The sequence below is a fragment of the Aegilops tauschii genome, chromosome 3 (assembly GCF_002575655.3).
Source record: "Aegilops tauschii subsp. strangulata cultivar AL8/78 chromosome 3, Aet v6.0, whole genome shotgun sequence".
Lineage (NCBI taxonomy): Eukaryota > Viridiplantae > Streptophyta > Magnoliopsida > Poales > Poaceae > Aegilops > Aegilops tauschii.
In genome coordinates this window covers 344,178,356-344,192,286 of record NC_053037.3, presented here as the reverse complement: position 1 = coordinate 344,192,286, position 13,931 = coordinate 344,178,356, and the positions used below count along the sequence as shown (strand labels likewise).

Below are 13,931 nucleotides of genomic sequence, written 5' to 3'. Positions count from 1 at the left end.
CTAACTCGGAATCTCACTGAGGAGACACACTTCATAATAAGTCTCACAAAACTGGTGCTAAGCCCAACTTGATCATAATAGATTCCAGACAGTGCCATTCCACTCTGTCGTAGGCCTTCATCATATCAAGTTTTACCACAGACGAATAATTTTTCCTTTCTTCCTTCTTTCATTGAATGCACGCTTTCATATGCCATAAAGACATTGTCAGTGACTAGGTGCCCAAGTATAAAAGCACTTTGTTCTTCGCTAATGATCTCCTCTATATTCTCTCACGTCGATTTTGTAATTGCTTTGGCACTAATTTTATACATCACCGAACAGAGAGGAATAGGCCGATAGTGAGAGATGAATTGGGGGTGTCGTACCTTAGGAATCAAAATAATAGGTGTATCATTCAAGCCCATCGGTAGGTCCCCAACATTCAAGAATTCCAGCAGCGCATCAGTAACATCGTCTTGCAAGATATCCCAGTGGCACTGGTAGAAACCAGCCATAAACCCGTCAACGTCCAGCGCCTTGGAAGTCGCCATTTGGAACAACGCCTCCTTGACCTCCGCTACAACAATGTCCAGTAAAGCGTTCATGCCCGGTGTAACTTTGACTGACACATTATTGAGCAGCTCATTTGGATCAGAGAACACCCGCTATTCATACAGGTCCTGATAAAACGCTTGCACTTCCTCCGTATCCTCCACTTCATTAATACATGCAGTTCCATCTTGCCGTACAAGGCCCGAAATTTATTGATCCGTCTCCTTTGTGCTGCTTGTGCATGGAAATACCCGGTGTTTCGGTCACCTTCACACAGCCACAACACACGTGAGCGCTGACGGATCCACACCTCCTCCTGGAACAAAGCTTCCTTCAACTTTTTAATTGTGCACTTCTCCTCATCAGTCGGACCACGCCCAACCAAAAGAGAACAAAGCTTGTCCAACTTTTTCTGAAGTTCCCGGACAGCTCGTGTGAAGCAACCTAACTCTTTTGCACCCCACGGTTCTAGTGTTCGCTGAAGATGTTGCAAAGATTGCGCCACACCTTGGAGCCCGGGAACTTCTTACCGATCTAGCCAAGTTTGCCAGACTAGCTTGTCATAATCGACATGTGTTTGCCAAACGTTCTCATAACGGAATTGCTTCTTAGGTCGAGACTGATTTGGCACACCCTTCTTCATCTCCGCTACAACAAAATAGTGATTCGATTCAACCGAACTGATGTGTCGAACACGGGTGTACTGAAAACGTTGCTGGAATTTCTCATTAGCAAAGGCTTCATCCATCCTTGCTTTAACATTTGCAACACCGGTTGACGGTTACCCCAAGTGTATGGGATACCAGTCCATCCTAGGTCCTGAAAGGAGAGCTCATCTCTAACTTCCCAAAACGCTCTCATAAAAAAATTGTTGGGTTCGTATTTGGATGTAAGTCCCAATTATTTTAATTTTGCTACCTATAGCATAGATTTTATTTGTTAAATTATGGTAAAAATATGACCAAAATAGAATGGAGACTAGTAAACCACAGTCAAAATATGGTTTATTAGTTAAAATTATGATGAAAATATGACCCAAAATACGAGAGTAACAATCATGGAGTAGCATTTGCGATCCTATATTTATGGCTATCCGCATAACCAGTGCATGCACATATTGATAGCCCCTTTTTGGGGCATGCCTAGCGATGGACGCTTGCATGCAGCAATGTATAGCCTGTAGCGGTAGCCATTTATTATTCGCTAATTATTTGTTGCATGCCGAACGTTACCAAAAATTATGCTCGCGATAGTTAATGTGCATTTTGGTCGCAGCGAGTTGGTTCGCCCGACTAAAATACCCGGCTGGAGATAATATCCCACTGCAGGCTGCAGTGCCAAGCACCGGAGGCGTTGACACAGACCGATCGTGCTCCTTTGTCCGCGCTGAGAAGCCTGACATGTCATGGAAGGAGCCAGATCCTCTAACTTAGAGAAGCAAAGTCACGGTGCTACAGTGTAATCCTAGTGTAAAATGAAGAAGGAATGTTAGAGACATTTAGCAGATTACTTACTATTGATATTTACTGTAGATATAAATAATTCATAATTAATTTTATTTGACCATCAAATTGTTTGTATGTAATGATTGTGAATGTACACATTAAATCTGTTATTTGCATATTAATTTAAATCATTTTAGCCTTAATCATATGGATTGGAAGAAGGAAAGTTAGGGGATTGTAGCTTCTCTAAATTAATATGCAAATAACAGATTTAATGTGTGCATTCACAATCATTACATACAAACAATTTGATGGTCAACTAAAATTAATTATGAATTATTTATATCTACAGTAAATATCAATAGTAAGTAATCTGCTAAACATCTCTAACATTCCTTCTTCATTTTACACTAGGATTACACTGTAGCGCCGTGACTTTGCTTCTCTAAGTTAGAGGATCTAGCTCCACATGTCATATCGCAGCACTGAAATCTACGTCTAAATGAGGCACCTTTCGTCCAAAATGTTCAAAATGACACAATCTAATTAGCCTCACTGATCTTTCAATCACCAAGTCAGTGGCAGTCCTGATACCACCATACAAGCGGCGTGAGGCCCCAAGCGCCTATAAATACTGGGCACCGAAGCAGCATAGCCATCACCAAACCATAGCCATCGGGGCTTGACGTGCAAAAACTTCAGCGCTAATTGAGCTCGGTTTCCGAGAAACATACTACCAATTCCGATCCAGTCGAGATGTCTTCTGTGTCAGGGAGCTCATCCCGCGGCGGCGACGACGCGACGTGGAGCGCCAAGGAGAACAAGTTGTTCGAGGAGGCACTCGCCTACCACGGCGAGGGCACTCCCGACCGCTGGCTCAAGGTGTCTCGCGCCATGGGTGGGACCAAGACGGCCGCCGAGGTGCGCCGCCACTATGAGATCCTCGTGGACGACATCAAGCTCATCGAGTCCGGCAGGGTCTCGTTCCCCAAGTACAAGGACAACACCCAGGGGCCTTGGAACTGATTCCTCATGGTAACTAAAACTCAGCCTGATTCTCGTCTCATGTTTACTACAAATATACAAGTGTGAGGTGTCAGATCCTAGATCAAAGCTATATACTCCCTCCGTCCGGGTTTATTAGGCCTAAAGACAACTTGTCTTAGACCAAGACACATAGTAATTTGCTCACATTAATTCTTCCATTCCACTCCCAATGCACTCTCTCACATGGATGCAACAAATGAAAAAGAACGCATGAAGTGTATTTATTTTTCAGCCATGGCACCAACAAGAATGGCTTTCAATGCAACTAATGAAATGGTTGCATGCATGCACCTTTTCAAAGCGGGGCCTTATAAAATGGGACATGCTTGTGATGCTGAGAGGCCTAATAAACCCGGACGGAGGGAGTACTGATCTCAGTCACTTGTCATAATAAGGTGATTTGTGCCATAGCTAGGTTGACGTTGCCAATTGACAACGAAACAGCAAAGGAATGTCAGTGATGTCAATTCCTTTGTTGTTTCTGCTCCAGATGCACTGCAAGAATTACTCTGCTTGCACAATTAGTCTATTACACAAGCAAAGCGGATCCCGTACATAATTTGAGCCTGAACAAGGAGCCCAGAACACAGCATCTTTGCCTACATGGATCCGCCAATCTGCTTTCTATCAGTTTGTACTCTTTAGAGTGTTCAATCAAAAAATGTATTCTTTAGGGGCAAAACTATAGGTAACCCTTGAGGAGGCAGCTCTGCATGTCCCAAACTCCCAATTATAGAGCATAGATAAGAAACCAATGCACACGAAACTACCCAAATAAATGGTGCATGTTTCTTCTTTTGAGATGCAAAGATCTGTTTGCCCGGTTCTCAATTTCAGAGCTTGAGACGAGTTAACTTACAAGATACATCTTTCTTTTTGTTTTTTCAGGAGCGAAGCATCTGAATTCCGAAGATCTGGCAATCAGGAGAACCTGTTGATAATCTAGTCCTTAGTTGGGACCATGTTACTTAAGCAATAAAAAGAAGAAAACATGTGTGTGTTTGTGTTTGTGTTTGTGTGTGTAATTTTAGGTTTGTAAGCAAATCAAGTGCGCCTAGTCTTGCAGACGGTAGCATGTAATTTTCATTGCCTATACTTAGTTTTTACTCCTCCGGTCCTCCCCAATATGTTTTGGAGTAAACATCAGTGTTGTAAATCCCCAGTACTTGTTTGCAGTGTTTATGAACCTGTGCTTGTTACAATATACATGCTTTGTCTATCAGCTGGCTCAACACTCGAATGTTTACATTTGCACACATGCTTTCCTTACTGATGTAGAACCAAGTCCTAATTGTTGCCCAATTTTCACAATTTGGATGTGGAGTTGAGGACAATCTCAAATAACACAAGGAACACAAGAGGACACTCAAGAGAACAATATTTGCACCACAAGTTTACTCAAATCACAAGCAAGGAGAGATACACCTCAAATCCAACAAACAACAAAGGTAGAGGTAAATAGGTAGGGTTCTTTCCAAATCTCTAGGAGAGGTGGAGTCTTGAGAGGTAATTCTTCCTCAATCCAAAGGATATCAAGGTCTTGGTAATCCACAAGGGATTCTTCTCTTAGATGGAGTTCTTGATCCTCTAGAGGAGATAAGATGAGCAAAGCATAATCTCCGGATCAACCCACCACCCCATTCGAAATAGGCATAGTGTTGGTCATATGACTCTTCGCTGCCGATATGTCATTTTTTTTGTTCCTTTTTGCCAGACTGTTGGTATTGGCTGTGTGCATTTTAACTATGCAGAGGCCGGGTGTTGCTCATTATGCTTTGTATCTGCTTGATGCTACATTTCGAGTTTAATAAAAGCGCCCATTATCAGGGAAAAAGGAGGAGATAAGATGAGCAAACCTCTCTCAAGATCTAATTTAATGCTTTGCTAACCCTAAAAAGTGCAAAGGGTTTGTACTATATAGTTTCTAAATTTAATGCTTTGCTAACCCTAAAAAGTGCAAGGGTGTGTATTATATAGTTTTTGGAGGTATGAGATGAGGATAATGATACAAGAGACATTTCCCCTCACGGCTCATAGGCAGGGCCGTGTGCACGGAGTAAAGGGGGTCGTGGGCACGGGTCATGTGGAACGTGGTATCCAGAGGCTATGCGACGGGTCCGGTGTGCACGGGGTGTCCTGATTGTTTATGGGGTACCCCATGCATACTACTAGTGTACTGTATCCCATGGGCAAAGAGTGTCCAGAGAGCATCTTCATGTTTTCATTCTCTGGACACCTTCTTCCATACTTCTCGCTCCTCTTGATGGACTCGACGTTCCTCCCTCACTTCATTGTGGTGGATCATCGTTGTACATAATCATGGATAGGGTTCAATTTTGAGGTAGTTGCCAAGTATCATCCAAATGTATAGGGAGCTTAACTAGGAGATAATTCACCTTGGTTTTTATGGCACGTTCACGAGCTCTTGTCAAGGGTCCTCTTGAATCTTGTGGGATTAATGGTGGGTCCATGGCCTGCTCAGCACCATCTCTCCCTGCCTCCCCCTAGGAAGATCCATCGTTAGATCAAGATCCTCATCGTTAGGTCGGTGACGTTGAATGTGTCGCTCACCAAGCACCTGTCCATTGTGCTAGAAAAAAATGACACAACTGTGATGATACTTGATTGTCACACTAGGTTCCATTTTTAATTAACGATGTACATCTGTGACGGTTTTATGATAGAATTGAGATAATCATACATCTGTCGTGGTAGATGTGTTCCATGACAATGGTCAATTTTTCATCACAGAAGTGTGCACTTCAATGATAGAAAATGAAGCATCATAAATAAGTGTTTCGTCAAGGGTAACTAGCACGTGACAGCCACCATAATGGATCTTCATTAAGCTATCAGGGGCGGGTTCCAGATCTGATACCCATTAACGACGTGGCCTCCTGGTTATCCGCCATGTTTTGGCGTTCTATTGGTCGGTTGGAGCCACGCGTTAGTGTTATGTCGGTCAGATGGAGGCACACCGGCAACTAATTGGAAGAAATGTCGCATGCACAATGGGCCACGTGAGCCAATGAACTAATGACGCTTGGCGCAACCAAATAGAGGGACATTTAGACAAAAGGTCATCCTAGCTAGTCCAAAGGCATGTTTAAGTCCTACGGGCCTTTGTCCAAACCTGGCGGATCTTGCCCATTAAACGCCATAAACGGCCTGTTTGCAAACAACCCTTTTACAGCCCGGATGTGTATGACCCATTAGAATCTACGAGAATTCATCCCATTACCGACTTGTGGGTCATTCACCATGATTATGGTCCATTGATACTTTCAGCCCATACGCCACCTAATGTCTTTTGCTCATATGTGGTCCACGGTGTATTTTGGCTCATTAACAGCCGGTGGTGTCTTTTGCTCGTCTCTGGCGCATGGTGACTTTCAGCCCAGTTTACAACCCATGGTGTCTTTCGACCATTTTCAGCCTCCGGTGGCTTTTGGCCCATTTAAAGCTCATGGTTCATTTGGGTCCATTATTGCCATGGTGTCTTTCCACCCATTAGCAACGCATGGTGTCTTTCGACTCGTCCACTACCCATGGTGCTTTTGGCCCATTTGTGGCCTCTGTTGCTTTTGACCCATTTGTAGCCCATGAGGCTCTTGGGCCATTTGTGGCCCATGACTATTTTGGCTAGTTTGTGACCCATGGTTATTTTGGCCGTTAACGGCTAAAAATACATTTGGCCCATTAACGGATTGCAGAATACAATAATTAAGAATATACATGTACTGTAAAATAGGAAAGTACACTTATTACATCCATTATGCATCCAAGTTGCCCACAATACAAATTAATGCAACAATCAAAATAATTCTAGAGATTTAGTCCACATCAACACAACTTAAGAAATGGTAACCTTGCCCCGAAGCTGATGCACGTGCAACTAAGCAAGCTGATGAGATTGCCCTTGTTTGATGCTTATATCCTCCAGCTCTAGCTGGTTAGCAATAATGTGTGTGTTAGATTTCATTGTGATTTTCCTTAGAGATTCAACTTCCCATTAGGGTAGAGTTTGTACCATGTATTTCTTCTTGGAGTTGAGATTGAAAAGGTCAAACTTATTTAGGCGACGACTTCAATGAGCTTGTTTAACTGAAATTGGCAACTATCTTGAACACTACTTCTAGACATGACTTTGGGGTTGTCCTGCTATCTTCAAGATGTTTGCCTTCTTAGTTATAGTTGTTGTAACAATGAGACAAAATGGGTATGTCTCACTATCTCAAGAGACTTTGCCCTCATATCATGGTTAGTATTTTGAATGAGAAACAAGCAGACAAATAACCGGTTTTGTATTTATATAAATAACCGGTTTTGTATTTATATAAATAACCATGGTTAGTGTAATGTCGATTTCATCCCATTTCATATAGACAAATCAAGAGACACAATTTAAAATAGGAATAATAGACTATGGTATTGTTCATATAGTCGGTCAAATAAGATAGGACAAGGCAGGAAATGACGACGTGTATGTGTGGGCGGCTTCACCGCACCACTAGAATAAGATAAAGATCAAAGGCATACAATGTATGACTAAAGAACAACATTGGCTCTTTTTTTATTAATGTGCATGGTATAAATATGAAAATATTTGTACAACTAAATATTAAGACTGACTTGTTGCAAAACATGCAATTTGATGGAAACGTCAAACTAAACAACAGTTCAGACAATGATGCCTATCAAAATCTATACCACAACAAAGTTTGAAGGCATAAGAAGGATGAACTTAGATTAGCAGTTTTCACCCGCTCTTTAAAGCCCTTAACCATGTTTATGTTCATGGGGGACAATTCAAGAAGTTCACCACAGAAACTTCTTCGTAAGCACTAACTATATAATGCATTTTGATAACAAAAATACAAATATGATAATATGAATCGATGATAAGAAAGCTAATATGCAGAGTAATGCTACAAAAACAACTAGCTATATTAAAATTAAATAATGTTCACCGCACGTTCAGAAAAGTGATAATGCAGTGTTAAAAAATATTGGCACAACTTTTAGAAAATGTTTGTGGCGCTTAACAAATGTTTTTGATTTAAAAAAAAGACCATACAATTTTATAAAAAATGTTCACATAATTGAAAAAAAGTTCATGGCATTAAAAACAATGTATGTGACATTTTTCTAAAAATATTCATGCATTTCAAAAAAAAAATCATGACATTAAAAATTGTTTTTACAATGTAAAAAATGTTCATGTAATTAAAAAATATTGATGGCATTAAAAAATTTGAATATCTCAATTGTTTTTTGTAAATCATGCATTCGAAAAAAAATCGTGAAATTTTAGAAAAAAGTTCATACAATGTAAAAAAAATGATCCTTTTGTTTTTAAAAATTGTTCGTGTCAATTAAAAAAATGTTCAACGTGCCTTTAAAAATGTTTAACATGTATTGAAAAATTTCAAAAACATGTAATTGACAAATATACATCATACTTTGAAAATGTTCAACGTGTATGAGAAAAATGCACAAGGTGAATTAAAAAATGTAGACATGTGTTGGAAAAATGAAATCTACAAAAAAAGAAGAAGAAAATTTGGAAGAAAAAAAACCGGCACAGAAAAATTCCCAGAAAAAAACATGTAGAACCCACTGCTAGGACCCCCCCCCCCCCCCCTCCTCCTCCTATTGGGCAGTAGGTGATACATAGCTCTGGCGTCTTAAAGGATCACTAAAAAACTAACCCTTAAGAGTTATGGTAAGGTCCCCACCCTCAAAAAAAGGTCCCCACCAGATCATTGTTTTCCAGCAGAATACTCGCGTAACGAAAGACATGGTAAAACAAAGCGAGTGGGCTTCAAACATGTGTTAGCCGTCGTTTCAGGGCTAGAACATTTATATTGGTTTCCCAAAATACATCGGTATTAAGGCAGTATGTGAAACACTTCTCAGCCTCACATGGAGGACGCCACCATGGTTGAAAAGGAATCAATGATTATGGAGGGCTACAAAGTTGTAGCCTTCTTCCGCATACATGAATCCCATTGGTATATAGACCGTATCAAAGCACAAATCGAAGCAGGCAAAGCCTCCCCTTCCCTTGTGATGTCATTGCCAAATCGCATAAGCCGGCGAATAATATCATGCTTTAATTTCTTGTTCTAGGTCATTTTCGATTTCAGTTATCTTATCGTGAAAGCAATTTCCAGATATGAAAATTGCAATGTCTATGTGATGTTGAACGGAATGTGAATAAAATTGCAATATCTATGTGAGTGAATGAAAATGTAATGTCTTTACGTGAAGAACGGGCATAGACGCTGACCGATGGGTCCGCAAAATATAGAGTTTGCATTATGCTGAATCTGAGCTTGCGTACAACCTCCTTTGTCAAAGTTAAAAATTTATGAAGCACGGTCCAAACGATTTTAGGCTGCGAGTATATTGCATCAGAGTTGCTCTAAACCAATGCTAATTTATGCTGGCAGTAGCAGCGTAGCGAGATTGGAAGATGGTACGGTGCCTCACTCTCAGAAGCCCTATAAAAAGCAGGGCCTGTACGTACGTTTATGGGCCCCTGATATATGCAGCTACCGATGATCGACCGTTGGGGCACCGAGCCAGCAAAAGGTGCAAATCTATCTAGCTGTGCACGGGGTCTCCAATGAACACATCTCAGTGATGATTAGCAAAGCAGGACATGTACCATTCGCTGTAATCGTCATGCGACATGCATCCACCCATCATGGAAAGAAGGTCTACTAGTAGATACTCCCTCCGTCCAAAACATAAGAGCGTTTTTTACACTAGTGTACCATTCGCTGTAATCATCATGCGACATGCATCCACCCATCAAGGAAAGATGGTCTACTAGTAGATAGTATCTTGGAGTACTGTATATGCAAACGTCGGCTCAAAAAAGAAAAGAAAGAGAAAGAATCATCACGCAACAAGAGGAAACAAGACGGGAGGAAAAGGAAAGAAATCGGGGGGAGTGATCCATTTCGTTTCAGCTTCAACTGTCATGCAGCCGCAGCCGGGTCGTTGGTCAAGCACAGCATCTTGCGTGCCCTCAAAAAGATGTACCACAGCATCTTCTTTGTTACTTAAAAGGGGAGAAGGAAGGAAAGAAAGTCCCTAGAGAGCGAGCGAGCTATGGCTATGGCTAGTAGTACTGGAACAGGCTTGTCATCTCCCGGACGGACCCGAACGCCGGCGACGAGGGCATGACGCCGAGCCCCCATGGCAGGCACGGCCCGTCCTCCGCCGCCGCGTCGCCGAACATCCCGTAGGACGCCGCCTTCGCCACGGCCGGGCCGTAGCACCCCCACTGCTGCTGCTGCTGCTGCTGCTGGTGGTGCCGCGCGTACCCGTACGCGTACTCGATCCCGCTGTCCGATGCCAGCGCCGTCGGCGCCACCGCGGCGGCCGCCGCGCGCCTCTCCTCCTTCTTGTACCGGATTCCGCACGCATTGCACAATGACTGCACAGATGCACCAATGGTCAGTTAGTATGGATATGCATGTCCGTTCGTAAGATAGTGTGTATGCGTGTATGGCCGCATGCCATCGCTTGGTACGTGGCCATGTACGTAGTATATGATCATCAGTTTACGCACGCACGCACCTTTGGTCCACGTGGCCCGTTCCTCCAGAGCGGGGTGGAGGTGGTGTCGCAGTTGGCGCACCGGCGAGCGGACGCGGCGCCGGCATTGCTCTGATCCGCGCGCGCCGGGCCGATATCCTGCCTGCCGTTGCAGCTGGGCATCGCCTCCCACGGCAGCCCGGCCGCCGGCGCGCGGACCCCGGCCTCGGCGCGCCTGGTGGAGGGCGTGCCGAGCGAGAGCGTGCAGTCGACGGAGCCGCCGTAGGAGCCGTCGTCGCCGCATTGCTTGCTGTAGTAGTGGTGGTCCCCCGGCGCCGCGGCGAACAGCATGGAGCAGCCGCCGCCGCAGCTGCCGTAGAGCAGCCCGCACGTGCATGGCGCCGCCTCGTGCAGCATCTTGACTAGCAGTAGGAGCTACTTGCAGGAATATAGATCGAGCAGAGAAGGCAATGGTAGTATCTACTCTAGTGCTACTAGCTGCTGGTATCGGGGGGAGATTAATATGAAGAGGGAGAGCTTCGAGACCAAACCAAAGACGACGTAGCTAGGGGGTGTCTGTTGCTGGAATCTGGAGGTGGCCGGCCAGTTAACAGTTAACACACACTAGCTAGGGCTGTGGATCGTTGAGGTGTTTGGCACATGTGGATGGATGCGAGAGGTAGGGTACGGGATCCTGGGCTTCTTATAGCGACGACGTGGGAGTACGGTGGTGGTGGCCGGCTGGGGCTGGGTTGGCTCGCTTTTTACGTGGTAACCTGGGCCGACCCGATTTTGGATTCCGGCCGGGGCGCGAGACGCGATGCCGGCGCAGCGAGGGGATGTCCGTCCGGATGTCTCTCTCATGCGCCTGTGGCGTGGGGCCGGGGCCTGGTCAAAGAAGGATGTGGCGCTCGGTCAAAAGGAAGGCCACGTGAAACCGGGAACAGTCTCCCATGCACACACACACAGACATATGGGGACGTGGAGGCTCTCGAGGAGGGATGTCGTACGTAGTGGTAGTGCTACTGACATGCGCTCGTACAACTACGACGAGTCCATTGGAGTTTGGCGATCACGAGGGGCACAGTTCGATCTGTCCCTCCCTCCTCCGTCCTCCTCTGAGCCGGTTGTGGGATCCCAGGCCAGGCCAGGCTATCCACCACGGAGTAAGTGAGCGAGCAACAAGGAGACGATGCATGGCATGGCATGCATGCATGCGTCCGTTAGGCGGGCAGGCAGCGTCGCAGCGATGGCTGAAAGCCTGCGGTGCGCTGTATCAGGCCGGCCGGCCGGTCGGGTCGGGTCGGGTCAGTCTTTAATTTCCATCCACGGAGGTGGGGTGTCATTTTGCAATGACACGACGGATCGAAATTTCTGGCCCTGCATGCAGATGCAGCACACCACCACCTTTGGCTGTGCGCAGTGTATCTGGACCGATGCATGCATGCATCCATCATGTTACGTTACATCTACATCCACAATACGTACAGCTAGACAAAACTGAAGATGAACTTGGTGGTGGAGCTAGTAATAAAGCAGCAGCAGGGTTGTGCTCCATGAAGATCACGTTTGGGCACATGATTAGGTCAAGAAGGAGCCGCTAGGGGCTTCCAAACCCAGAGAAAGAAGGAAACTAAAGAGCAAAGGAGGCGTAGCGAAAGAAGGGCGGATGGGAATGGGAAAATAAAAGAGCAAGGAAATGAATCAAAAGAAGCAAAAGAGCAAAAGAGGAGCGACGCGAGGATGAGGAGGGAACACAGGAAAAGACGGGCGGGCGGGCGCGGGCCGAGTTGGAGCAGATAGAGATAGAGAGAGAACAAGAGATATAATTGGCCGAAACAATCCATGATGGCTCCCCCAAGTTCCATAAAGTCCCCCGTCGAATCGAATCCGATCATCGGTCCAAGGAACAGTCGCGGTCAGGCATAGAAGATCCCGCCTTTTGGCACCAACCTCCACGCACGCAAACCCAGGATACATCACTCGCCTCGCCTCGCTCCTGCCCTGCCTCTCTCTACTCCACGCTACGCTACGGGGATCCGATAAGCCTCTAGCCTCCTGATCATTCCCTCCTCGATCTCCTCCTCCTCCTACATACAGAAAGAGTACTTACTTCCCCGCAAAAAAAAAAAGAGTACTTACTTAACCAGTGACAGTGAGGCTTTTCTTTTGCTGTGGTTTGTTTTTCTTTTCCTTTATTGGTGCTGTAAGCGAGCTGCCTAATTCCCCTGCCAAGTCAAAAGGAAGCAGGCAGCCATGCCAGAGAAAGGGAAAGCCCGTGGAGCCCGTCATCTGCCCAACGGCCCAAGTGCGAGCCGACACGACCTTACCCAAAGCATATACTATACCTGGGGCCTAAAACATGTTTGGTCTTGCTTGTGTGGAGTATAGTATTTCACATTCTAAACAAGCGGGGCCGGTCTTCGAAACTGAAACCAGGGTGATCCCGTTCAAAACACCAGCAACGCAAGCACAATGTACTCCAGCTCCAGGAGCGAGCTCCGTGAGTTGCTGTGTGCCTAGGGTAGTTGTAGTAGTAGCTGTTGTTTAGCAGCCTAATGCCCAGTTTTTGGCAGGGATTGTACGCCTTGTGCTTCGTGTGGCGATCTGTTTGCTCGCTGCATATGTGGACTGCCGTCGAGGAGGACCTAAAATAAGACGGCAGAACAAACAAGGGGAGGAGCACGAGCGCGAAGCAGGGTATGCGAGTATTGTACTAGCGCTACTGCAGCGTTGCGAGCAATGGTGCTGTGTCTTGTGTAGGCAATCCGCCCGAGGAGATCGTCGTTCAAAAAGTTGTCCCGACACTGCCAGAGTTAAGCCTAGAGATTGGTGTCCTTTGGTTGGGATATCTCAAGCCCTCGTCCCTTCTCTTTGCCCTTTGATTACAGGGGGATGGGGACGGCATCTCTTGGAAAGCGATAGCTGGTGCCCCCTAGTTGTTCTCGTTTCTCGAGGTTTGAACCATTTTAATTCTTCTGCTAAATAACCATAATAATATGCTCGACCACGTTGTGATCAGATAGCTTTAGGGTAGGTTGATTTGATTCAAACACTGTCGCGTTTCTCTGAGGCCACCGGATTCAAAAGGATTTCATAGGATTTTTTGAGGATTACAATTCTTAAGGCATCTCTGAAGCGGACCCTTAAATATTCCGCAAGCGTCCCGATCATGTTGTCAGAACGTGCTTTGTCACCCAACATAATCCTGCATTAGTCCATTGACATGTCCAAACGTCTGTTTTCCCATAAATCGGAACCAAACAACGAAGGACTTTGCATTGTGCTAATTACAGCGGATGGCTAGCATTTTTTTTAAACAAAGGATAGCTAGCATTTTAGCGGAAGGTAGTA

At 45.2% G+C, this 13,931-nt stretch overlaps 2 protein-coding genes across 2 annotated transcripts; one reads left to right on the top strand and one right to left on the bottom strand.

Moving 5' to 3' along the window:
- Nucleotides 1-2,661: 2,661 nt before the first annotated feature.
- On the top strand, nt 2,662-4,245 carry LOC109769782 (protein RADIALIS-like 3). Its single transcript, XM_020328499.2, has 2 exons — nt 2,662-3,014; nt 3,915-4,245. The coding sequence occupies exon 1, from the start codon at nt 2,736-2,738 to the stop codon at nt 3,003-3,005; it is 270 nt and encodes an 89-aa protein (XP_020184088.1). The 5' UTR covers nt 2,662-2,735; the 3' UTR covers nt 3,006-3,014; nt 3,915-4,245.
- Nucleotides 4,246-9,963: 5,718 nt separating this feature from the next.
- On the bottom strand, nt 9,964-11,239 carry LOC109769795 (GATA transcription factor 18-like). Its single transcript, XM_020328507.3, has 2 exons — nt 10,620-11,239; nt 9,964-10,476 (listed from the first exon to the last, which is right to left on the bottom strand). Exons 1-2 carry the CDS (start codon nt 10,992-10,994, stop codon nt 10,159-10,161), a joined length of 693 nt encoding a protein of 230 aa, XP_020184096.1. The 5' UTR covers nt 10,995-11,239; the 3' UTR covers nt 9,964-10,158.
- Nucleotides 11,240-13,931: the final 2,692 nt, after the last annotated feature.